General features: G+C 35.6%; 2 protein-coding genes and 1 long non-coding RNA gene across 14 annotated transcripts in view; 2 read left to right on the forward strand and 1 right to left on the reverse strand.

Annotated features, from left to right (window-relative positions):
- The first annotated feature begins 68 nt into the window (after positions 1–68).
- LOC140756035 (uncharacterized) lies at positions 69–2,426 on the forward strand. The gene is made up of 3 exons (XR_012103864.1): positions 69–255; positions 1,101–1,601; positions 1,968–2,426. It is a non-coding gene; the product is annotated as an uncharacterized LOC140756035 (long non-coding RNA).
- Positions 2,427–3,485: 1,059 nt separating this feature from the next.
- Spn (protein phosphatase 1 regulatory subunit spinophilin) overlaps positions 3,486–27,976 on the forward strand; it is a 42,191-nt gene continuing 17,700 nt past the window's right edge. For 6 of the 12 annotated variants that reach the window (XM_073091526.1, XM_073091531.1, XM_073091527.1 and 3 more), the window contains exons 1-2: positions 17,936–18,143; positions 21,784–23,401. In XM_073091526.1, the coding sequence (XP_072947627.1) occupies positions 18,102–18,143; positions 21,784–23,401 (1,660 nt within the window). In that variant the 5' untranslated portion in view covers positions 17,936–18,101. Of the gene's footprint in view, positions 3,946–11,311; positions 11,407–17,935; positions 18,144–21,783; positions 23,402–23,949; positions 25,104–25,451; positions 25,513–27,976 lie in introns of those variants that run through there. The other 6 variants (XM_073091533.1, XM_073091536.1, XM_073091537.1 and 3 more) reach the window with 6 other exon arrangements.
- Positions 12,302–21,190, reverse strand: LOC140756117 (thyroglobulin). Its single transcript, XM_073091541.1, has 7 exons — positions 21,022–21,190; positions 18,831–18,926; positions 18,198–18,274; positions 16,639–16,824; positions 14,434–14,605; positions 13,878–13,957; positions 12,302–12,588 (listed from the first exon to the last, which is right to left on the reverse strand). Exons 1-7 carry the CDS (start codon positions 21,171–21,173, stop codon positions 12,401–12,403), a joined length of 951 nt encoding a protein of 316 aa, XP_072947642.1. The 5' UTR covers positions 21,174–21,190; the 3' UTR covers positions 12,302–12,400.

Raw genomic sequence — 27,976 nt, forward strand, 5'->3', positions numbered from 1 at the left:
CATTTTCAATCTACTTAAAATATCAGAATCTGTAACTTTTTTGCAACAGCTGTCCATGTAGAACATTACAAAAGAATAATTACCGTTAGTCATTATTGAAAAATAGAAGATCAAACAGACATACCAAAATCTGTCAAAATGCAAAATCTCCAGTTTGTAAAATAAATAGTAAAACTAAAAATCAATAGTAAAACAGTCGAAACGATGATATAACTACTCAATAGCCAGTAAGTGACCGTTACAGAAGTATTATGGGTAAGTCCTGGAACAAATACGCAATTCAAAAATGTGCTGATTTCAAACCACTGATAGCTTAGACAACTGTGTATAAAAAGTTATTCTTGTAGATTATAATAATCAAAAAGAAGCCAGCCTCTTATTGCTACAAAGTCTTAAACATGATTCAAACTTTAAGTGTGATTACTTTAGGCGCATTAACAAATACAGTATTTTAGTCATCCATTATTCATTTTTCAGAATTTTACTTTGAAGGAGTAGTAAAACGCTTTGACAATCATCTTCTAATCGTGAACTAAGGGCTATTGTAATAAAGACTGATTGCATGTACGTTTGTAGTAACTGCTAATATAGATTTGCGTAATTGAATTTAAGACCAAGCATAGTTTTAAAAATGTTATATACATAAAAATGCGAGGGTCTAGAAATCTGCACAAGCTTAAATAAACAGTTGTTCTTTAATTCCTTAGTGTAAATCGAAGCTGGAGGAGAATCCGGGCAATCCACTAGAAGTTACAATATAACATGAACAAGTATTGTGAGTATCACTCATAATTACATGTTATATTTTTGTAAATAATTTGTTATGCTTCGAACGTTTATTCGCGAAATCTATATAGATTTACAATCAATATACATTTGCGTTAATTTCAACCGTTTCGCGTTCTATAATTTAATACATTTTTTATTTGTGAGCTTCGAATAAGGGATCAAGCGTAGGTAAGTTTAAATAAATATTACTAACATTCATCAATAAACAGTAGCAAGAATGGCATATTAATAAATGAAGCTGGCTTCTTTTATTATTTTTTATTGATTGTGCTTTTTGGTGATTAGAGTAACAAGAAACCGTTCATTTTCAGAGTAAAAACAACGCAAATGGCCCCTGCTATACATCCACCCTGCACACCGTCAGCATCATGCTCGCCGGTACGATGTCACCCTACACCGCCTCCGTGCCAGAACCCCGAGAAATGTTTGAAAAGAACCATCTCCAAAAACATAAGACCATGTCAAAGTGCGGTTTCGATTATGTCCACCAGATCCAAAGCAAAATGCGCCAGCTGTGGGAAATATAAAAGTAGCGCAGATCCCAGAAAAGTAGCTGAAGTAGAGAGATTTCTAAAGAGAAAATCTAGAGAGGCTCAGTTGAGGAAGAGAGATAGATTGACGGGAAGCCACAGTTATTTAGATTACACAAGGAAGAAGGGAAAACCGAGATCGAGTACAGACTGTTGCGCTGGAAAAGGACATAGAGGAAGACTTAAACGGAGCAGACGCTGTTGCGTGATACTTTGATAAAATAGAATTATTAGACAATAATAATACCTATACAATGACTTAACCTACCTCTCTTGTATTATGTAAGGTTATGCTTTATTATATCTATTTGTATAATTATCCAAAAATATGACACATTTGTGTGTGAAAGACACCCTTACAATTAGATATTTAAAGTTTATTTTGGTAAAATACGCTGTATTCATTAATATTACAAAATATGTTGTATCAAAAAGGTGTAACTTTTTAATAACTATCTTAATAAATATTTTTTACTAATATTATTTTTCATTATCTTAAAGCGATGCTTACCTCGATTTTGCTTATAAAGTTTATTCTATCAATGTTACTGTGTAAACTATTAACAAAAGTTAAAGTTAACTATTCTAAATATAGTAGAAATGAATAATATCATCTTAAAAGTTCTTAAGACTATTTTTATGTTACAGCTGTATACTCCACGAAAAGCTTGAAACCATGCGTTTCAGCGCCGACGTGTAGCGCGCACAAGCACAGGCCTAGGCCGGCGCCATGTCCAGAACCCGACAAATGTTACAAAAAATGCATCAAGACAAAGAGGAAATGTCCCAGTGCCATGGACACTGTAACCCGGGCGGGCTCGCCATGCGACTGCGCTAGAGTACAGTCTAAAGATTCCAGACTGAGTCAAAATCGTTCGCATAGGACGCATAAGAAACGAATCCAAAATGCGTATAAGCGGAGGTCTGCTGAATCACGCTGGAGACGAAAGAAGAGCTGTTGTGTCATTCTATAAATTAAATCGCTAAATTAAAAATCAAAATTTTAAATCATAATATCTATATTAACATATTATATCCTATACAATATAAGTACATGCTTGGTTGAAAACATTGAGTTTTTTAATAAAATTTATTACGTTATAGCAATCAGTATTTTAATTTTTTTGTGGTAGAAAAGTGGTACAATGTGGCTGTGATAATAGAAAGAATAATTAAAATCACCAACTTATCGTGTGGGACTGGTTTAATGAGCAAAAGTCTATATCCCATATAACTTTGAAAACCTTAACTTGGTAGATTGAAATGTAACAGTATCCTATTTTTTTTATAACGAAATACTAGTAAAGATACGTGTGGTACTTCAGTAAAGAATATTTCAATATCGTGATTCAGGATACCAAATCATAATGCCATGGCGCACAGAACACCTATCGAACTCCCATGGCGTCATTGTGTAATGCCGGGGTTAGATACTCGCTAAGTGCAGATAAATAGACGGAAATACGATTTAATCCAATCAGTACTCGCCTCAACGCTCGTCTGCTCTCCGTAGGCTGTAGATTTATTTAAAGGGTTTCGCGTTTGCCGTCATCTACAGTGTTTACATACTCGTTATCATTCAGTAAGTAACCCGGCGATTATTCGCCCGTATCTAAGTCATATTACATTTTATGCTAGGTTTACACACTCAACGATATCAGACGAGTAAGCTCGAGTACAAGTATGTAAATAACTCATTCTAGTGTAATGGGCTCACGCCACGTTCGTCCGTCCTCCGTGCAGCACTTCAGTGTTTCAGCGTGAATCTAAGACAATCTATGTATTACGCGTCTGTCCTCCATTCATTGTCCAGGGAATTATTCATCGGATTGTCAACGAGTATCTAAACCTGGCATTAGAAAAAGGTACATAGACAATTCGACTTGCAAAATTATCTAATCGTTCCTTTGATATTTTAAAACGACAAATAAACAATTTTTGATATTTGTAGTGAAAGTTACACATTTGTATTTTTTTTTTGGAATTACTTCTAGTTTAAAGTTTTTATCCTCACAATTTAATCTAACGTGTGCCATAGGTTTTAAAACAATGATGAATCGAGCATCGAGTAACCCAACCCAACCATCGAGTCAGACCAAACGAAACGAGCACTATATAGTAATATCGATTCGTGTGTTCATACTTTAATCGTTGGTACAATCGAAATCGAAAGCTTCAAAGCATAAAATTATGGAAGCAGGTCTGTGTGTGTAGCTAGTGTCGCTCGTGAAAATAAATTATTTTTCGTCATTTATCGGTGATATAGTTCTTTCGAACAATTTGTAACATGAATGTACACGTAAACGTTTCATAATGTATAAGTAAATAATCTGTTTCATTTCGTGCATTACTTTATTATTTTTCACCACTGTTGGTCTGAATTATTGACGTTTCTTGTGTCTATAGAAATTAAGCTTCCGACCGAATGCTGTTTGTGTCGGTCCGCTACTTGTGGGCGTGCAGTGCTAAGGATATTAAAAATTAAAAATAATAGCGCATGATTAATTGATTGTTGTGGAAAGTGCATTGTTGTGATACTCGTATTTGGTTATTATGTGGCTTGAATCGGCACTGATGTGGCAAACCGGATCGCATGAAGGTGGAGAAAACGTGACGCTGTTATAAGGTCAGTAGGTGTCTGTTTTCTAAGAACATTTTATTTTCTAATTAGAATAACAAACTTATCCATTTATTACTGTTTCACTTCATTCTGGAAGCATTAAGTTTAATTTTACGTGCACCAAAACATAATGTACAATTGATTTTTTATGGCAATTTTATAGGCCATATGAATCAATGATACTTTCTTTTAATATGTGAAAGTAACGTTTTATATTTAACCATTTATTTTTACAAGGTTTTGTTTTTATTTTTATGCAATGAATGAAATACACATAGTATTTCATTCATTGCATCCAAATAATTTGCATAAGTGCTTTAAGTTTGTTGAATTAATCGATGTACGAAATGAAATATGACAGGATTGCATTAAATAATGTTTAATTAAACAGAAATTATTCTAAAGTAATTTAAATTTTTAAATTATTCGTAAGTATAGTTGACAAAAAGATTTTGAAAATAGTGTAGGGAAACCAGCTTTATACTGTTTTGGTGCTGCTATCTTCTGGTTTTATGGGTGTTAGGAAGCAAAATTCTATAGGACATGATATGTTAGGTCCTATCAACAATAACCAACTTCCGCAAGGGTTGCAGTTATTAGCAGTATGCTGTATATACAGTGATTACCTAATACCTATACAAATTTGTTCATTAAATATTCATTACTTGCAAAAAAAAATTAAATTACTGACTTCATAATATCATGAATAATTTTTGTTATTAACTGAAATACACGAAAATTACACTTTCTTTTTTATGCAACAATTCAAATAAATGTTATGTTTAATAAACCAATAATAAATATATCAATACATTAATACTTGACCACTGCAGGGGGTCTAATGTGATGTGTGAATGGGTATTTGTATTTGTTGCATATCAGAAAACCTTAGCACACTCTTTTAATCCTTATATAAATATATATGCTATGCTACATTTCTTAAATACTGTTTGAGACATAATTATAATATTTAACTTGTTTTACATTATATGTTGTAATAGCAGTGTTAACAATTAAAAATTTAGCCGAGCTATTTTTTACTAATAAGATTTTATTGAACAATGTATAATTGTAGAAGTTGTTATTTCGAACCGTAAATTTTCTAACAGAAATAATTCATGTTTAAGTAAACAAAACAATAGTTGAAAAGAGCTATAAATAGTCAATACCTCATGCCATTTCTAAATATAAATGCACATGAAATTTTAAATTATAATTTAAGAATAATGGTCAGTATTGAAGGTGGTTAGACTGTAATGTGACCTTCACTGAGTAAAAATGTAACTACATTGTCATAACATCAGCTAAACCATAATCCTATTAACTGCTTGATCATCTTAAAAGGTTAGTTGGTTCAAATTGGCACAAATTTCAGCGAATTATGTCTTGCCATATTGAATCAGGGTCACCTGAATTAATCATGATTTAAATTGTAAAACTTCAACTTTTGTGTTCAACCTTAATTTTCAGTTTAATGACATTATTAGTCTTCAGGGGTTGTGGTCCTTTTATGCCCAGCTTTATATTTGAAGTCGGCTACATTTGCACCAGCTTTGATCACTTAACAAAAGGTGAAAGAAACAGTAGAGTTCAATTGTGGAGGTACCACTGTCACACCTATATCTACCATGAAATAGTTCTTGCGTTTTAGTGGATGAATGTTGATGCTGGTCAAATACATAGAGACAATCCTCTTAGTCCTTGAGGGTGATAACACATTTATCAGTTTCAGATATAATCTTTTTTCTATATGGAATGTGTCGCAAATGTTCATGGCGGTACTGAATACTCACAATCAGGCAGACTGCATGATCGTTTGCGACATCAGTCTTATAAAAAAGGGAACTACAAGCCAATTGTGGACATTTAACTCCATGTTACAAAATTCAAAAATAGTTCTAGAAATCACATAGTTAACACTGTAAGACAGAAATGGGTGTGGTATTAGCTGTTGAACCATAGAAATTCTATTACTTTAAACTTTATGTATTAAAAAGGAGTCATGTTTGAACACTTTGTGGATAACAATCTTATATTGAAACATGTTTATTTACTCACATTTGTTATGATAAATCCATTGTTAGTATAGTTGAAGAATGTAACGCTTTGTGATTGTTTTAAATAATTTAAATCAATATAATTTCAAAGAATTTCAGGCAGTTTCTCAATTGAATTGAAATTTAGAAAATTTGTTGTGTGTTAAATATGGCATAATCTTAACAAAACATAAACAGCGTTATCAAAATCTAACATGTTATTTCTAATAAGATAAACATTATGTTTAAAGTACAAAAACGTGTACGTAAATAAGTAGAACAAAAACAATGCATTGGTCTCCTAACCGTCTTAAAGAAATCTTTTTTTAGGCGGCCGACATTTTACTAGTGGTGTCAAGTGCATGTATGTTTTTAAAAGTCGCGTGTATCACACGAGAATTAAAACTTTCCTCGTTCTGTTGTTTCAACGGTAAATTAATGAGACCTCCGACGAGAGCCAATGTTGGGTCGCGCTGTCAAAAGCAGGCGTGACGTGTCCAAGTGGCGAAGGCGCGCACCCTCCCGATCTACCCTGCATCGAGTGCCCTCGATTATTATACTCGTAAGCTCCACATTGTGCTGTCCGATAACACGTAGGTGTTGCTGGCGGCTTCTTGACTATTATTATGGCTTTTATTTATAAAAAACTAGAGATTAGCAGGCGATGATTAGCCTCGTTAAGCTACCTGAATTTAATGATAGGGACAAGAAGCATTTAATTTCTTGTTACTAATTTTATTTCATGATTCTCTCCGTGCGACACAGACACCTTTTTGTACAACATTCATTCTATATAATCCTTGTAATAATGAAATCCTTGTATCTTGCGTGAAAATCACAATGACGAGGACGCTATAAATGTAAAAGTCAAAATTGAAATTTACCGCTTGACCGCAATTTGTCTTTAAATATTTATTTAGCCCAATTAGGGTCAGGATTATCGCATTTCAATTCGTATCGATTAAACCTGTAAACAGTCGAGATTCAACGCATTCTGTGTTTGCGTATAACAATAATACCTACACGGCGAAATGTGTTGGACGGATTAGAAATCTATCCGGTTTGGTTACATTTCCGGTTCCGAACGCGATTAGGTACATTCCGATTTGGATTAAGAATATCAGTATCATTACCATCATCTCAATATTGTCTCACTATAGCACTAGATATCGGTCTCACTTGATCTCACAATTATCAGTATTTTGATCAGGCCCTCATATACATATTTTGAAGCATAATTACGAGTATAACGAACTAGAATGTACATACATGCAGTGTTCTTTGCTATTCTTACAAAAAATATTACTTATTAGAGAGTTCGTGTATCTAACCATGGTAAGACAGATGTTGGTGCAGATAATGACGAAAGCTAGTATTTGGAAGGGCTAACTGAAACCTCTTGTAGTCTTCTTGCAATTCTTCAGATGTAAGGAGACTTGATAAAGAAAAGAATTAAGTATGAGTATTAATAGTTAAGATAGCGGTCCTTTCATGTTTCTTCAAAACATAATCATCAAAAATTAAAAAAAGCACATATAAACATTGTTATGAATATGATACATTTGTTATTTTTGGGTTACATATATATATATATATATATATATATATTTCTTTGTGAAAAAATAGCTAAAAATAAAAAAAAATTGCCTATTTCCTTGCATAATTCCGTAAAAAAGGCAAGGTTTGCGATTTAGGTACTAGTGTGAAATGGAGTAAAATATATTAATATGATGGTCTTAAAATATCAATGAAAGCCGATGTGAAATTTCTGCAACGTATGAAAAACGTGATTTTTATCGTCGACGACGACTATTTTATCGTTGCTTCTACGTGTCATAATGTTTGATATGCCGCGGTGGCGATAGAAGACGTGATATCATATCTGATCTTGTTTCATTAAATAATTAATAAATAATAGGAAAATTTGGCAGATGTGCCTACGGATCTAATACTATTACGAAGTAATTAATTAAGGTAGCTGTCTGAGTAACTCCGCCGTCTTGTTATGTGCTATTATTTTTATATAACAGATCTTCTGATTATTTCTAATTGCTCATTTAATTCGTATAGATTTGCCAGTATCAATTCATAGGCATTCATAGGAATGCTACTGTATTCAGACTAAATTAGACCTTACTTGCAAAAATATTTTTTGGTATCGTGCAAATAAGTAGTAGAGTTTTTAAAGTTATGTAGAAACATTACGAAATATGTAATCATATTTAAATAAATCTTAACAATCTCGTTATCAAATTAGCATCATACATTTAATCGTAAGCAAATATTTGCATCAGTTAGCTATGCATTTTTCTTCGCTAAACGGTGCTCTTATTTTACTTAACACTATTTTGAATATAATATGACAAATTGACTTTTGCAGATAAAACCCCTTTGAAGTGCTAAGTTCGAAAGTTTATTTTTAGAGAAAGCAGAAAGATATTTCACGCATATTATAGAGATGGAAAATATTAAGTGTGGAGCGGTGTGAAGTTCGGTAGTTTTGCGTGCAAAATAACAATACATCATGTAACTGGCAATTATACTTGATTCATAGACATTCATCACGTATCACCACGTATTTCGCACTTATATCTTCGGGATTTTAACTGTGTTAATAGAATAAAGATTACACTATACACGTTGCAATTAAATAGGTTTTCATCTCGTGTTTCAAATTTGACCATAGAAAATTTGACTAAACGTATATTGAAGTTCGCCACAATTCGAACGTTATCATAATTTTTAAAGAATTTTTATAGCAGATATGTACATTTTTTGTATAACATTGAGTGGGCAAACGAGCCCACAGTCCATCTGGTGGTAAGTAGCCACTGCTGCCTGTGGATATCTCTATCGAATGAGCCTCATGCTTACCAACCCCTTAAAAGACGGCATAGCTCAAAATTGTTCTTGTAAAACATAGGTACATCGTTGCAGCGGTGGTGCGCTTCTGGAGTAGGATCACGAATTTTACCAATTTAAAATTATCCCATTATTGAATTCTCTTAGGAGGCGTTAAAACGAGCTGTGGCCCGCGATTCCACGATCGGTTCAAAGTGTAAAATCTACGGATGTTTCATGAGTTTTATTTTTTGTTCGGAACCCTAATTTTCTTTCCTAAAAGAGCTTATAGCTTAGTAAGGCTAATTACACCTTAAAACATCAGCTAACTACCATTAAAAGTCCCGTCGAAATCGGTTCAACCGTTTCGGTAATAAACCGGACCAAAGAGATAATAGACATACAAATTTTAATCATTATCTACAGATATTGTTACGAGAACCTTATATATTTTCATATGCAATTAGTAAAAAGCCTTTATTTTCACATTAAAAACAGACAATTTTATTTATTTGTATAGATTGAAAATTTAAATATATTAATAGTCACTGGTACTGCTAAAAAACTGTTTTCTATATTAAAGAAAAGCAAATTCTCGTTGGCTGTTTTGAATCACTCTTCAATATTCCAGTGCTCGGCAAATATGGAAAGTTTTACAAGTTTAAATTAAAAGTTGCTTCTAGTTCTCCATAATATAATGACACGGCTCGTTTTAAAAGTATTTAAACAGTTCTATTTTATCTTTTTCGTATTATTTAATGTTTCATTCGGGAAATGGGGAATCCAGAAATTGTAAAATATGTGATAAAATGTTTTCGTAATGCTGTCGTGTAAGCTAATTATTTAATTGTATTTTTACTGCGAATATACTAGAAAAAAGGTGGTAGAATCCTTTGTGGTTCGAAACCGGCGGCACCACCGCCACACCTATTTCTGCCTAATAACAGCAGTGTTAGGCGCTGCTGTGTTCCGTTTTGAAGGGTGTGGTAAGGGATACATACTTTTTTGAGGCGTTCCAGCTTAGTCCTCAGGGGTAGCGGCGCATCTGTGGCCGATTTCAGGTAGGAATATCTAATCCTATTTGAGGTTGATTACAGATGTCCATAGGCGGCAGTAGCCACTTACCATCAGGTGGACTGCTGCTCGTCTGCTACTCCTATAAAAAAATCTGATTGTCGATGAACGGAAGAACACTTTCGTTCCCTTAATTTTAAATGCAGGGAATTGTTTCAAGAGACAAAAGACAAAATAATGCTCAGCAAATTCATATTCCGGAGAAAATCCTGTAATCCTGTAAATTCAAGAAGCGACTTAAAGTACCCATCTTGCAACTAAACATAAATAAAGGAAGTAGAATTTGGACCGTCAATGAAATAAGTAGTTATAATTTGTTACCAGTTGTATTATGGTCAATTGTCAAGGTGGTGAGCGGTAAAAGGCAATTGATTGGTACAAGCAAGAGCGAAAGCTAGTTGCGTCTAAATATAACAAAAGTGCAAGCGACCTTGTGTGGCCAGTAGCAGTGAGGCGCGGTCACAACGGCACCGGCTACGTTGTACGCAGGGGAACTGTTACACGGATTGTATTATTATGATTATTTATATGTCAACAATACCTTAACACATATAGCTAATAGTCATATAACAAAGTTTTACTTTCCTACCAATAATTATAACTTGCTAGACATATATGCTCGTTACGATGAAGAAAATTATAAAGGATCCGTGAGTTTGACAAAATAGTCCTATCGTACTAAAAATAACAACCGTAATGCAAAAGTACAATATTTTGTTTTTTCATTTATAATTTTGTTTACAAATGCAAATAAGAAATTTTGTTGGCCTGACTTAATCTATTAATTTGAATTAATTAACCAAAAACGCAGATTGGTACATAATACATATGTATATCTATCGTGTCACTGTAGACAGTGGGGCCCATATTTCTGCCATATCAACTTGGGCTCTTGTGTAAGACAGATGTATTGATAGCAGATTACCTACGTATGGGTAGATTTGGGGCTGTTGTCCCCTTGTTACACAGCAGTGAACAACATGCAGATACTGTATGTTTGTTTAATTCGGTAACTGGACCAACCTTAGAGTAATAATTAGTATAGAATCCTACTAGTGTGCGTCCATACGGCCAATATCTTGGTACAATCCAAACCGGACGCAGATGTACTAATAACTTTTTAAAACTGGTTAAAATGTGAAAAGTTACATTTTACTTATGTTCAAAGTACATATCAGGATAATTTTTATATTTACAAATAACAACTAAATTATTACATAACATCGATTTTAGCTACAACGCACCACTTGAACTTGGAGTATGACTGTCCGCCCATACACCGCATAGTGTTAGTGTTCCCACCTGCCCATTGTTCGCACTTCAGTAGGCCCGCTCCATGCTTTGCAACGACTCCGAGGGGCCAACACTAACTCATGTGGCACTGGTCTCCGGGCGCTGGTAACCCGAACCGCTTGTTCCAGATGGGCGAACGCGCGCGGCGAGCGGCCGGCCGCGCGGCGTCGGGTGACACGCGTTGCGCGACGCTTGCGCCACACACCGAGCTCCCATTTGTGAAGTACGTATGCAGTTAACAGTTGTTGATGCAATCTGTATTGTGGTTGTTTCATTGATGCGGATCACGACGTTCGTAATATAAGTATTGTATTGTACTTAAATTGTTTCATTGACACGTAGTCGAAAAATTGAGAACACAGTTTACCTTGCTACAGTTGCTAGGTGTTATTTATAAATACTCTTCCTGAAATATACAAAGACCAAAGACTGCAAGACGGTCCATTATTATTTTATATTAATTTGTAATGCCTTATTAATATACCTACACATGCCTTTGTAATCGGTATTTCTAACTAACGGAAAAATATTTTATAATTTAATTATGTAAATAATAATATAATTTAATTATGTAACATACTATTGAATGGACCAATTGAGTCGAATTGCTCTTTTTACCTTATTTACATCATTCAAGAATACATTTAACAAAGATATCTCTAAATAGCCTAAAGATATTATGAGTGTCTGAAAATAATATTCTAAATAATAATTATACTTGACTTTGATTACTTTTATTTTAAATTGTAAATCGATTTCGCTACGCTAAATTGTCGTTGTGTGCCGATACACAATTCCTTTATGACGACACTTACAATCACATTTTATATCGTGGAAGTGCAATTAGTCATATAAAATTAAATACATATTCCATTTTCATATAAATACCACATTCACGTGCATTTTATCGTTTTTTTTACATTTGATTTTGATAATGCAACATGCAAATTGACGTTTTAAGAATAACCTCTCACTAATGCTTTAGAGAAATAAAAGTTTTGTTACTAGTTTTAGGAACAGTTTGAACATTTTACTTTAGTGATTTTGATTGTGTATAACCTTGCCTATCGTTAAAAAAATAAGTTTAGGGTCACTAATTTAGCAATTTTTTTTTTTAATGTAAGTAACTTCATTTATTTTAAAAGGGAATAAAATAATGATATAGATAATGTCAATTTAAAGTCACACTTTCTAAATATAAGCTCGCTGGTTTGTAGTTAAGCGTGGCTAGCACAGTTGTCCTCGGGCCAGGCGTCGAGCAGCTCGATGGGGTAGCCGTCGGTGTCCACACAGTAGTAAACGTCGCCCGCCTTCTGATTAGGCTGGTAGTTGCCGTTCGCGAGACAAAGCTCCGTCACAGTCATCCCTCGCTCCGGGAAGTACATATTAGTGTCACGTGCGCAATCTGGCAAAATAATGACGATTTCTTTATAATATACGAGTAGCAGACGAGTATGCAGTCCACCTGATGGTAAGTGGCTACTGCCGCCCATGGACATCTGTAATCAACCCCAGATAAGATAAGATATTCCTACCTTTGGTAGGCCACCGATGTGCCGCTATCCCTGAGGACTAAGTTGAAACGATTCGAATAAGTATGTATCTCTTACCACACCCTTCAAACCAAAATACAGTAGCGTTTAACTGATATAAGGCAGAAATAGGTGTGGTGGTGGCGCCGCCGGAGTCGAACCACAGTGGGTTCTATCGCTTTCAAACCACCTTGTAAACGTGTTTCGATAGAACAAAAGGCCTTTAGCAACCATAAAAATAATACCATTCTTGCGCCAATGTATTGTTCTCATGAGAATGTGACTTTCCTTAATTTTTAGAATGAAATGGCCGTACATTCGGTTGTGAATCCCCAACCTAAAGTAGATTGCAAATATTGTTCTAGATTAACAATGTGCAATAATACAGCGTAAGTTTTCAATGGGTCCTTCAGTATGCTACGTTATAATCTGCACTAATAGCAAATGGGATCAACATCCAAGGTGTTATAGTAGAAAGTAGTATGCAAACAAGGATAAATATGAATTAAAAAAATATCGACCTAAATCTAAACTCAACACAACGATATCCAAATCCTAGTCCATACACATCAGTGATATATATTAGAGTCGATCTCTACACTACCATGCAGCCAGCCATGTAAATTTAATTTCTGCTATGCACACTATCTTTCACCTACTTTTCCCCGGTCTACTTATCGTTAATCTTATCTCATAACTATTTATCGATGACGTTTTTCTTGTGAATAAAATATTGTTTATGTTACTCGTGTTTTCCACTTAATGGCTGGTAAAAGTTAATGTTTTATTAAATCTAGTGTGGCATCTGTCACGCTATGAGCGTTTGAATGAGCCCTACAGGGTCACGGCCACTAGCCGGTCGCCATAGTTTTACCCCATACGTACTCGTATGTGCTAACGGTACTATTCGGCTTCCGCATGTTTACAATTTGCACTAACATACGTGAATTGACGGATAACAACATACATTTATTTTCGTCCGTGCTCACTAAATGTTCGCTCGATTCCTGTTGCAAATAAGGTTAATAGCTTTTTGATCGTGGTTTCACCCACGTTGCTTTAAATTAGTTCATTGTTTTCGTCGGCATCAGTATGTAGAATACTGCTTTCAATTGATGCAATGTTTTCAGTTAAAGTTTATTTGTTTGGGTGACACACTTACTGCAATTCATTCTGCCCATTTCGCTTGCCATTACTTGCCATGATCCCAGGATTTCTCCAGCTCGGTCGGTGCAGTAGGCTCTGATAAAGTATTAATTGTGTTAGAACGAAGAAATACATTTTATAGTGACATTGATATTAATAATATACATATATAATATTTGTTTTATTTTACACTAAACTTGTATTAATTCCTAAGATAAAGTGCTGGTTTCGCCTAAAATAAAGCCAGCATACAGCAGAAACTTCTTTGCTGATCTTGTACAAAAAATTGCAATACTAACTTACGCGATACTAACTTATTATGCAATACTAAATTACGCGATACGTTAGTATGGGTAGTATGGGTATGGGTGGTATGGTATGGGTAGTAAGTTAACTACCCAATAAAACAAAAGTTTTACCAGTTTTCTGATGTCATAAATTCGAATCCTACGGATTCGAATCGGGACCTAAACTTCAATAAATTGAAGTATATTAAGCGATTATATTATACTCACTGATAGTTCGTCTGCCTTTTTAAAATTAGCCTAAATAGATACGTGAAATATCCTTACATGCCGTTTATAATTTGGAAGGGGCCGTAACTTCCATCGTAGTCGCAGAAAGTGACAGGGTTGCCCAAGAATCTGGTGCCGTGGTCAGACTGCTCCTTGTGTAGTAACGCCATGGCGTGGACGACACTCTCGCATTTCCTTAGATATTGATTGCCGATTATTGTTGTTCTGTCTGATATAAAATAAAAATACATAAATTAAAAGTAAATCATATTGATTGGGGGTAGAGTGATGCTTGCGGTAGGATGATATACGGGAACCCTAACCCAATTATGTCAATAAGGAAATTGGTCCATTTCAGAACCGTTTATTGTTTGATACTTATTGTATTGGAAAAACTTTGTTATTTATATTATTTCACAAATGATTTATGGTCTCTTGATGTTAAATGTGACCCTAAAGAAACTTGCAAGTAATTGGCAGTAATACAATACGTGAACATTATTAATGCAGTTATATTTTCTACTTTACTTGTTGAATATTGTTATTAAAAAAAAATTAAAGGTTGATAATAGACATTATAGGGAATTCTCTTGGTAGTGAATTTGAACTATTACATCATATGGACCTGATTGTCGTTGGTTGTCTGGAAATCAGTATGGATGCTATTGTGTGCATCCTGTTCGTACTTCCTTCCAATAAAAGCTAACGAGACAATAGTCCTGGATTTTTTGTTTTTTGCAGTAACATACTAGTACATACATACCTACAGTACAAACAGCAAAATAGTAATTTTGAATTCGAATTATAACAGACTTATTTTTATTTGTGGTTAATCCATCATATCAGCATATTTTGTTCCATAATAACAAATTTATCATTCGTTATTCTAGGAAACGTGTCAAAATTATTCATGAAAATATTAACAGTTAACAGGTAATTAAACTGCGGTCGTGGAATTGAAATGATCTGACAAAATTGTGTTACGTTGACTCGTTTGATCTTTGTGAATGTTTAATGAATTTTAAAGGGTTATTAATATTATATTAGTTACGGGCCAGCGTAAGTACTGCATAATTATGTAGAGATTACCGTTTTATTCATAATTATAATTGCATGCAATAGACCGGATTACACTTGTCATTTTTTTTTTCAATTAAATAAGATCCTACCCTACTTATGACTGCTGAAGTTGGTATAACATATAAGTAGGTCTACCATAGCCTTCCTATTATTGCAAAAACAGCAGTGTTGTAGGTGCGGCCGAGTCGTCGCTGCGAAATCCATAAAGAATTCTTAAAGTTTGTAAACTTTGGAAACAAGTACAATTTTTAAAGATACATTTTAAGAGGCAAACGAACATGCAATGCGCCTGATGTAAAGTGGCCATAGCCGTCCAATGACATTACTAATTGACCTCAGATAGAGTTGACGTCCTACTATGTACTGGTCACATTCGCTATAGATGCATTTCTGTCTCTCCCATACCATGGCTTTAAAACGCAACAGCGCTTAAAAGACCGCTATTACTGGCTAGAAATCGATATGTTGGTGACCCTTCAAGTACGAATTAAGAAATTTTCTACTATTGATCGAGTGTTTTTATACGAGTAGCAGACGAGCGTGCAGTCCACCTGATGGTAAGTGGCTACTGCCGCCCATGGACATCTGTAATCAACCCCAGATAGGATTAGATATTCCTACCTGAGGTTGGCCACAGATGCGCCGCTACCCCTGAGGACTAAGCTGGAACGCCTCGGAAAAGTCTGTCTCCCTTACCACACCCTTCAAACCGGAACACAGCAGCGCTTAACACTGCTGTTATTAGGTAGAAATAGGTGTGGCTGTGGTGCCGCCGGAGTCGAACCTAAGTGTATGTATGTGTATGTATGTATGTGTAAGTGTAAGAGTGTATATGATACTTGAAGGTAAAGGTTCAATTTAAAGTGGTAAACCCATTGTGATTCGACTCCGGCGGCACCACTGCCACGCCTATTTCTGCTTCATAACAGCAATTTTAAGCGCTGCTGTGTTCTGATTTGAAAGGTGTGGTAAGGGAGACATACTTTTCCGAGGCGTTCCTGCTTAGTCCTCAGGGGTAGCGGCGCATCTGTAGCAGACCTCAGGGAGGAATATCTAATCCTATCTGGGTTTGATTAGAGATGTCCATGGGCAGCAGTGACCACTTACCATCAGGTGGACTGCATGCTCGTCTGCTACTCATATATATTATAAAAAAATAAAATAAAGAGAGTAGGTACTTACAACAAGGCAACAAATTCATATCTTCCTCTGGCACTGGCGCTATAGTGGGTTGGCCAGTTCTCGGCTGCGCACACCAACACATTCCGTTGTTGCACTGGAGTGGCTCATAGTTCCCGTTTGTTGCGCAGTGCAACGTTACCAGAGTGTTTCCAGCTGCTTCCATTTCGTGTCTTCTGCGGCTGCATGCTAAAAGGATTAAGTCATTATTAAAACATATATCTCACTAAGCGCGCAATGCCTAGCGACTTGTGCTGATATTGTTACCGACATACAATAGTTGAAATCGGGCATGGTCAGCAGTTCGATGGGTGACCGTGGTATTTCATGCGCTTCAGAGAATACGTCTAAGTGGAGCCGTCGGTCCCGATTGTTTTGATAAAATTGCAGTCATTAAAACATTGTGAGTGTCTGTAAATATCCTTCCTCGACCAGTCCGAGTTGGAGAACCGTGGAGGAGGACGCTTGTGGCCACCCCTAATTGGCCTGAGAGACCCATGCCATAAAAGAGTTATAGGCAATATTAACTTTATGTGTATAAAAGACTGTTCGAATCGTCTATAGGTGCAAATTTTGACTTTCTTTTTCAAATTATAGTAAAGTAATCAAACTGCGTGTAAAACGTCTATCTAATTAAGTCTTTTAATGTTAATCATGTTTTTTATTGACTATAATCTTCGATCACAAATAAGAACTAGATACACAATCCCATACAAAAATGAACTTTAAAAGTGGCGTCAAACGTGTTTATAAAATTCTAAGCGTCAGAATCTAAAATTAATGCAAAATCAACCTTATCACTATTATTTAAAGGTGTTAAAAACTGCTTTCCAAAAGCAATAAATTTTTACGACATAAGCTAGCTGTCATAAGCTATCACTTTGACAGGTTTGTGCACCCAAATGTCTATTTGGTGGTCTTTTCGTCGCTCCGTTTTTTGTCGCTGATTGTGTATCTAGTTCTGATTAGTGATCGAAGACTATAATCAATAGACGATTACAATCAATAGACCATAATCAATAGACGATGTAGACTTTCTTTTTAAAGTCGGATAAGATTGTTAAAGAATGTTATTGTTACTTATTTCTAAACGGGTATAATCTAATTCATCATAATAATCAGCTTAACAGGTCATAATTGATTATTAATAAAATATATTTTGATTTAAAAAGTAATGACGCGAACCTCATACTATGCAAAGAATTTCTTTCCAAGAAATGGAGTTTGTTTTATCTGTGGTGAAGTGTACTTATAGCATAATATTATTATCATCTATCTTGACAAATGTGACTTTTGTAATCATCATGATGTACATTGGCATCTCGTAAATTTTGATGTTATTTTTTATTTAAATGTCTATTTGCAATCTACATATATATCTCAATATTTATTGAAATTGTACCTTCAAACAGATTTCCACCGCTAGCTCCGATGTTATTCCGTATTGGCTTTTGATACAACTCAATATGTTCCTAACAAAGCAAGAACGTAGCATGGCTGGCTCTCAGGTGGTCCTATTTGCATCCTATTTGAATGAAATGTATATTCTGTGCGTAGCTTACCGCAAGTCATCTCTGTCGCCTCGCTCCGCCACATTTGTCCAAATATTCGCCTTCCATTTTCATCCGAGCAGAAACACCTGTGGTATGTAAACAAGTAATGTCAATAGAATAGGAGTACAGTTGCATTTCTGTATGCTTATGCGCTCATTTACAATTTAACATTTTAGAAATCTAGTTATAGATGCTTAGGTATAGAGCGCAACATTTGTGTATGATATTTTTTATATTGTATATTATGTATTTTATATTAATAAAGTCATGATAAATTATCTGCCATCAACCAAGCTTTGTTTGGTGTTAAGGAAAATTATACATAAATGTAAAAAGATAGAAATCGTCGTAGTTACATGTGGTGATGCTACCGCCACCTATTTTTGCTTAATATTGGCATGAATATATAACGTCGCTGTTGCTCTGCAATAACTTAATTGTGGCCGACTTAAGGTAAGACTCAAATCTTATCTGAGGATGATTACAAATGTCCACTGCGCAGAGGCTAGTTACCAGCAAATCGACTGCAAAACCGTTTAATTCTTCTATATTATAAAAATAACACAAGAAATAAATGCCGATGAATTGAAATGGAATTTTATCCCAACCCCAATTTGCGAACTATGAATAGGTACTACATACCTTCCAGTGAATAAATCGCCTTTGCATTGCACCGGCGCGTACCGTCCGTCCGGCAGGCAATTGGCTGGCGGTTTACATGTTTCGTCATCAATACCTGTTAAAGGTTTTTGTGTTAATAACTTTTAATATTTCAAGTATTGTTGTAACACTGATAACAAGTATATTCCTAGGAAATTAGGAATGTTTCATGTGCTTGTAAATGTATGCAAGTATTCTTAATTTTCTTGGCTTGGCGTAGAATATTGCGGTTAAAGATATAAAAGGCGTGTCCACTATCCAGTTAGTTCTTAAATTACTTCGTTATTGACAAGTATTAAGGAAGATAATTTTAAGCAAACGGTTGTTATATCTACTATTCATTGCGTTTGAAGCTTTTCAAACGATTTGATAACTTTTGAGTTTTGATAGACGGATCGATTGGGTTGGCCACTAATACTTTCATCATAATCAAATGGCACACCGTGTAAAATTTGCTCATGACATGCCTAAATTATAAGAAAGAACATAAGCTCTTTCCACTTCCTATATTGCGCACAGACTAAGCGAAACTTTAGTTGTAGAAACACAAAGGGTGGTAGTACTTTTCATGGTTCAATTGTGGCGGTTCAAAAGTCTACACAGATTGTAGGGCTTTCATAACTATTGTCATAATAATTTTAATTGTAATTCACAAAAGATTTCCATGTCGGATATTTCATTGTAAAACTCAAAACGTCTCACACCAACAATGTCAGTCATCATAGTTTATGTAAAGCGCAGTTGAACCATACACCCTTTTCAACACAAAGAGCGCTCCACAGCGCTGCAGGCGCTTTTCTTGATTGTGCTTCTGTTTGCATTTCTGAGTTTCTCTTCACAACGAACCCTAATTATTTCGACATGCTCACACGTCCGTCCGACCAACTGCGATAGTTTTCATTTCCTCATGAAACATATAATTGCAATTGATCGATAACGTTTTTTGCCTTCATATCGACAATAATACATTTTTGCACGGATGTGATTGGAACGGTTTCATTTGTAGTTTGCGAAATACAAGATTTACTGTAACTCTTATTATGTTATAGGTAGGTACACGTTAAGTTTATATTTTAACTTAAATAGTCTTACTCAATTTACTCGTTGGTTTCAATTCAGCCTTAGTAAAGAATAAAGTCCTCTACGTAATATTATGGAGTTTTGTTCGTAACACGCCACTTATTGGTATTGCATGTCGTCACGTTTACAAAAATAGTGCACGTAGGGGTAAACCACCCCACGGCCCACGACGCGCTCGGGCAGGGGTCGGGAACTAGCGGCTCGACACATACAATCTGTATCTACCGTTTTATATAATAAATCATATAAGATAGACACATAAAAATATTTTGAAAAAATCTATATTAATTTTTCCTCAATGTAGAGCTCGTCAGAAAAATATTTTAGCTACTTGGTATTAACTAGATTTGACAGAGATTTTATGTGATGAAAACAATTTGTTTTTTTTTCTATGTATTACTTATTCCATGTTTTACTTAATAATAGGTTAACATAATGTCACTTCTTTACGAATAAAAAAAGTTTTCTACCCCTGTGCTCTACCGAAAGTAGCGAATGCAGTGGTACAAAAACATTGTACGCCCTGACACCCTGCCGGTTTAATGATTTCAGCGCTACCGTACCGTATCAACTAATGCATTTTTGCCTTATGGGCTTTATAGAATAAACTTGTGCGTTTACATTTGACGTGCATTGTACTCTATGCAAAGTATTATATCAAAACATTAACCAATTTATGAATTACTAGCTGACCAGGTAAACGTTGTGTTGTCATATAAATAAAAAAATGTTAAGGGTGTACAACCCTTATCACTTAGGGGTATGAAAAATAGACGGTAGCCGATTCTCAGACCTATTGAATATGCATATAAAATTTGGTGAAAATCGGTAAAGCCGTTTCGGAGGAGTACGGTAACTAACATTGTGACACGAGATTTTTATTTTATAAGATATTCCGCCGCAAAACTTTGTGACTATTCTTTATATTTGGTTTAAAATTTCTAATTAATTTAATTGTTGGAAGTAATAGAAAATGATGGAAATTAATTTGATGATTATAATAAACATAACGATAAACATTCGTAGTATATTGTGCAATATTAATTGCAATATGAAATTAGATTATCGACAAATAACGATATCCCAATGTTATTGTGGCTTACCAGAAGATGGTTGACAGCTCGGACAACATCCATGTATACTAGAATTGGACACAAGCACTTCACCCTCCCTACAGTCTGCCTGGGACAAGTCAGTAATGCACGTTTGAGCTATCGTGCATTGTGAATTAGCTTCGAGTGACATATAACTGAATAGCAAAATAAAAATAAATAACCCTCCCATTTTTAAATACGAATCACACTCAATGACGCCGTTAAACTAATGTGTGGAATTAATTATTGATTGAAAAGTTATCTGGTTTTATCATTTAAATCTTATCTATTGTGTTCGTAATTCATTCGAAACACTACAAAACTCTTTGAAACAACCCATATTATAAAAGGTTTAATGCTAGTTGTATATTGTGAGTTTCTTCGTCATCTACGTATAAAGCGTCGTTTCCTAAGAATAACGATGTACAAAAACTTCAAAGGCATGAGGTAAATTACATAAGGCATATTCTTTACGTTCACAAAGGAGCGCAATGTCAACTGTGTTCATTCGTTTAGTATGAGTAAGAGCTTATCAGCGCTATCGCTATCTCAAGTTAAATTACACGACGAATGATCCAGCCATGTCGTGAGCCCTCGCGTCGCGCGGTTGTGCCTTTGCGAGCGCAAACTACCTGTGTTTCTAACGCTTATCTCGTCTTATCGGATTTATATATTTTGAAAACGCGGCCTCGTTTTTTATTTGTACTGAAGTGTCATGAATAAACTGTCCGTGTGTTTACTTTGCATTGTTGCTTTTCCAGATCGGATTGAAGCGGCCTTACCAGGCTAGTATGGAGGAGTGCAAGAAAAGAGTACAAGGCACTAAAGTTTCCAAAATAGCCAACATTTTTCAAGGGATGCCGTCAAGAGACGACGAAGACATGCGTGGAAGCGACGTGACCGTGGTTCGAAATGAGAGTCACTTGGCGCGGTTCAACACGGCTCGAGCACTGTTCGAAAAACTTGGCGAAGAAAACCGCGGTTTCCGAATCGAGAAGTCACCGTCTGCTGCATCAAGTTTTGCAGGCACTCGTGGTGTTCCGCCAGTGGCTCCTTCTAGATCTAGATCTAGTTCGGCGGGATCTGTAAGTCCGTCACGAAGTACAGTTACACCAACGTCTACTTTGGCGCCAACACTTAACGGCGATCGTTTATCTAATGGTGCTACACAACCGCCACCCAAACCGGCGAAACCAAGCGTTCTACCAAAGCCAGAGAAACCTGATCGGCGATTTAATAAGGAGTTAATTGAAAAACAAAGAAATTGGACGGCTCATTTTAATAAAACGCGCCAGTCTAGATATGAGCATGAATCAAAAGCCGAAAATAAACTACCCGGATACGCAGACAGAAAATCTCCCGAGTCCACTGACAAGTATGTCGTTCCATCAAGGGTGTATTCTCCGCCGCTTTCACCTGGAGCTGGAGATGCCCAACTGGAACGCCCATCGACTTTACCATCTACATTAGTTAATCGAGGTATACACACTGCGAAATCTCCTAGTCCTGTAAAAAATATCGCTTCTGTATCACCTTTGCCTAGGTCTAATAATATAATATCTCCCACCGCACGAGGTGAACCTCTAACTTCTCCCACCGTGAGGCGGGATAAATTAATTTCACCGGACATTATAAGTTTTCAACAAACAGGATGTGAAAGAATATCTGCAGAGGCTCACTCTTCTCTTTCACCTGAAATAAGTGAATCAGAAATCCTAGAAAGATTAGACAAATTATCGCCCAAAAATGCTAGTTCCATGCAATCTCCATCTGTTAGTCCACGACCAACAGAAAGGATATCACCTTCACCTTCTCCGACATCAGTTCCAGTTCAAAATGAACAAGTCTCCAAAAATCAAAGATCGTCGCCCTCTCCTCCAATCCGAATACCACAGATACCAAAGTCTTCTCCACCTCCTCTACATGACGAAAATCCTGTCATCGATGACATTCCGTCGGTCATAACAGTAACTGAAGAAACTACAGATAATTCTTTAGACAATTTGAACAATGGCATACCATATGATCAGACATCGATTACTAGATCGGCATCGAAGTCCCCGGTTCCTTCTCTATCACACGAGGATATCGAGAGAAGTAACGCCTGTACTGGGGATTCACCTGTGCCCCAAAACGATGTCAGTGATAGTGTATCGAGATCGCCCACAAAAATAAGTCAAGATGAAGACGGTTATGAGACCGTTCAATTTAGTGGAGATTGGGAAGAGAAAAATAAGTGTCGTTCATCGACTCCGGCATTACCGACGAGCGTGCTCCAAACAGACGACGCTCCACGGTCGCCCCTCGCGTCGCCGTTGTCGTCTCCCGTGCACAGCTTGCCCTATTCCGCCTCGCCGGGACTCGCTTCTCCATCGCAGAGTGAGTAAATTTATATTTTATCTAGGAAATTAATGCATGTACTCGTACATAGTAGCTCCTTATCTATTTTGTTTAATTTTATCTTTGTTTTATCTTTCTTATGAACTATTGACGTACGTATGTTAAATGCACAGACAATATTTTTAGGTTATGCCTGTTTGTAATGTATTAGAATTATGGACAATCGATAAGTCTCTATACATTTATTATTGTAAATAATGGTATACATTGAGAATGATTTAATAGAGAACATACAGGTTTTTAAGAAATAAGCATTTTATGATATTTTTATCTCAATAATTTTCGTAAATAAATAGTCCTGTGTACTGCAACGTTTGATTAGCACTACCATATTAAAAGTAAGGTTGTGCTTTGTAAAAATTAAGTTATATCCAAAGAAACTAGAATAAGTGGGCGTCGATTGACGTACGTTTGGCGGTCTCGTGCTCAGTGGGTTCAATGTAATATTGAGGAAGTCAAGGTATTTGAGTCGTAGCGAGACTTGCGAGTCGATCCCGATTTAGATGCTCCGGCGCCGCCGCCTCCGCCGCGACGACGCAGTAACCCGAGCGACGTCGTCCTGCGCGCGCCCTTCCGTACCTCTTTATTTCGCGTCTCTATACTGGGATTAGCATTTTTACACTTGAGTTGTTCCACTTGCATCGCGCTGTGATGTGGTCGTTACAGTTGATTAAAGCCGACGTAGTACTTATACTGTTTACAGTCCGACATAGTTTAACAGCGAACAAAACATCAAACTGTGTTATCGATCGCTGAGCTAGATACGAATTAGCATGTAATCGAGGAACAGTGTCTTTATTATGTTCTTTATTGTTTCTGTTTCTATGCTGTTCTGTTACTTAGGATATTAAACGTAGGTTCCTTGAGGTGAATGTATTTTTTTTGTATTTTCGATAAAAAGTGATAAAGATAATTTGTTCACAATTCGAAGTAACGTTTTAATGACGTCAGCTGATTTTTTGTGTTCCTTTGACTGGCACTTGTTACGTTATTGAGATTTTTCTTTTATTATTTCTGGAGACATAAATTGGCACGTCTGGTCATTTAGTTGCCAAGCTTGTTATCTACCGCAGTGTTTATTTACAACGCGCGTCGCCGACGCTACTGATTGCTAAATGAATAAATCGTGGTCCATTTTGTAGGCGATCTTTTGTTGTTTCCAATATAGATACAAAATTTCCTAAAATCTGTTGTCTGGAACACAACGGGTGCAGTTTTGGGATGCAGCCAATTTTTAAATCTTTATGATGAGATATTTTAGTCTTCAGATGGAATTCACATCACAAGTACCAGTTTGAACTAAAGTATTGATTTTCAAGTTTAGGCGCAAACATACTATGCTTTGTGATCATTTCGTTATAGCGCACGCTATTAACTGTTTAATTATTAGCTTAGATCAGTCTACATCGAGATAATCCTTATATGAACATTCCTTCCTTGGAAACTGCAAACCTATGTGCTGAGCGGAAATTTCAACGGGAAATGGGTGTTTGTTTACCAACGTGAATGTGAATTCGCCCGGACTTTCGGAACATAAACAAGATACCGCGTATCGAGTTGAACGTGCGAGTGTGTGTGCATGGTGGGCCCGCGGCTGGCCGGCGATGGCGTGGCGATGAGGCGGGCGCCTCCGCCCGGGCTCGCCCGCGCGCGCACAACATGCGCCTTTGCAGCTGCTGTGGTGAGTGGATGGACTAGCAACTCATTCCGTCCATTTATTATTCTTTTTACCAATCAATCTAATATTTAGTGTCCCCCGGCTGAGCTCTCTCTCAGCGGCTCTCAGAATATAGAGGGGCCATCCAATTGGAAGAAGATATATGCGACAAACTTACAGTCTATCTAAGACACTGCACTAAATGAATACATACCAAATTGTGTATCAATAATAGGTAGGAATTTCAAAAGCAGGACCTAAATCAGTTACTTAATCTGTAATTATGGACTTTTTGCAATTTTACGTCTGGATTTATTTGTTTCTTTCGCAATAGTTTACCTATAGATGTTTATGTTCGGTTATGTTTGTAAGGAGGTGCATCTCACAACAATGCGAGCTCACGACCAGGCAACGTGTCTTTGTGGTCGCTGTGGTTAGTTTTACATTACCGATATCTATTTAATACTAGTAATTAATTATACCTTTCCAGATGCACCTGTAGATAAACCCTTTGTATAAACAGATAATTTACTAACTTTTAAAGTAAACGTAGATCATAATTCATATATGTACTTCACATAGTAGATAATATTACAAAAGTGAGAATTTTCAGCGCATTTTATACTTCAGTTGGAATTAGGCCTCTCGCAAGTATAAAATGCAAGTCATAAATTCAATAACGTCCATACAATGATTGAATGAATGTGTAGGCTGAGCTCCAATTCATGATTCCTACGTTCATATGGTTTTGAGTCAAAATATGTTATTGATTTTTTATAGAGCAAATATTAACTTTTAATTAATAAGAAGTATAATTTTGTTGAAGATAATTTTGAAACTTTTGTAAATCATTTATAGAGTATAAATGATTTACAAAAGCATTTCATTTAGCTTCAATACAATTTGTCTGAAAGAAAATGTTTAAAATTAATAAAATTGTTTTAAATTAATTACATTTAAATATTAATTATAAGTAATTGAACGAAAATAAAGGGTATTTGCGGTCATATTTCTAAAAACAGTACATAGGTATGATCTGCAAAAATGTATTAAAAAGCAGATGAACATAGAAATGACGGGGTCGGATCTCGTACTATTCGTATAAAGCGGTAGTCGTTTTATATCATCAACAATAGGTCAACCTGGCACAATGGATTCATTCAGTGTAGTGAACCCTTGGTTGCGTGTGTGACGTACCTAATAACTATGCTAAATTAATGTCACCCGTTAATTTATTCTCAAAGATAACTACAATGATGCAAGTCGTGATGTCGGCTGCATGCATTACTAGAATTAGCAATTACATTTAATGGAATTACATTTTTATGTAGGCACTTTGTAAATTGTTATTATATTCCGTATTTGGGTTTGGCTTGTTTATTTAAATTACAGTTTATTGTACATTCAAATTACTCCTTTTACTCTATTCTTATTTTATGTATGGGGATTTTATTATTATGTACTTCTTTGTAGTTACCTATATAAGTGTTAACTTACTTAAAGCTTTTTTTATGTATTAAGGGTAAAATTGAGAATACATAATTACGGAGAGAAATGTCCTTAATTTGCAGACAAATAATTTTACGTAAAAACCTCACCACCTAAACAAATTAGTATTGTTTGTATTGTATGTAATAATTTGTATCACGTATTTTTTCCCTTTAACTGTTACAAATATTACGTATGTTAGATTGCATTAACCATTCTGAGGGAACCGAGCACGTTCACTTTTTAAATAACACGTCAATTTCAATATTTGGCTCATGCTTTATTAACCTTCATAGAATTTTCTTTAAAGTTAAAGTAGGCATTTACGTCAGTTAATAAAATTGAAAGCGTGGGAAGATCCACTTATTTGTATAACCGTCAGCGGTTGCTGCCTATTTAGGAAGGTCGACACTATAAATTCGTTGCTTTTGACTCATGTGACATTGCGTAGCTTTGATTTTGTTTTATAATTATGTTACCTTCAATATTTAAAAAGTACTTTATCCTACCTACTCATATGGTTATCTAATAATGTTGTGCACGTATCGATTAATACTATTTGTCTGTCCCGATGATATTTTATATGTAGTTTATTATGTCTATGGTCTATCCATAAAAATTAAGGGCTCTTCATTTAACAGCTATAAACGTTTCATAGGTTGAAAAAGTGTTAGCGTCTCTGAACATAATATAATCAGTGGTAGATTACCGACTTCCACTTGCCATAATCCTGACATTATTTTCGCAATACTGCGTAAAACACTGCAACCTGCCCTGAGTTGTTAATTCTAGCCATCATAGAACAGGAAATTCGCTAGTATCCTGAGCGATTAAAACGTGTACGGCTAAATGATAGATAGACTGAACTGCGTATTTTGAAGTGCGGGCTATAGATAGTCCCACTAATTGCAAACAATGCAGCGCTTGATGAAGAAGCCTGTTAATTAATAAAGTGGAGGCAAAGCCAAAGCGAAGCGTCGTCGAAGTCAAACCGCGGCGCGCCACACTCGACAGTTGAAATGGCATGATACAAGAGTTGTTAATAATCTGCTAAACTGCGAGTTCGGGCTAGAAACCTTTTTCTGTGTGTAGAGAACTTTTATGTACCTACGGGGTGATTTTTTCAAGTGCGCATGGAGCGCCATATCCGAAATTTAAAGTAGTAGCGAAAAATACTGAAAGAAGTTACGAGGCTGATTTTAATTAAAGTAAAACTAAAACATAAGTAAATTAAAGTAAAACTTTAGGACGGACTGGGAATTGAACGAGTTCTTTAAAAATATCCCGCCATTATTGTGCTATCGAATAGTGTCACTTACAAAGATAATATTCTGGGAAGCAATTATATATGATAAATTAAAAGAAAAGGCAAATTTTTAGAACATTTCTTTTTCATAAATTTTCAGCCT

This window comes from Epargyreus clarus, unplaced genomic scaffold (genome assembly GCF_041222505.1).
Source record: "Epargyreus clarus isolate Ecla_fem2 unplaced genomic scaffold, WU_Ecla_fem_2.2 ptg000034l, whole genome shotgun sequence".
In the NCBI taxonomy this organism is placed as follows: domain Eukaryota; kingdom Metazoa; phylum Arthropoda; class Insecta; order Lepidoptera; family Hesperiidae; genus Epargyreus; species Epargyreus clarus.

Coding starts and splice junctions, on each gene's coding strand:
- LOC140756117 (XM_073091541.1), bottom strand. CDS start 21,173: ATGTCACTCGAAGCTAATTCACAATGCACGATAGCTCAAACGTGCATT. Junction 14,606..16,638: donor TATGAATTTGTTGCCTTGTT/GTAAGTACCTAC, acceptor ATTTTATATCAG/ACAGAACAACAATAATCGGC. Junction 13,958..14,433: donor TTCCAAATTATAAACGGCAT/GTAAGGATATTT, acceptor ATACTTTATCAG/AGCCTACTGCACCGACCGAG.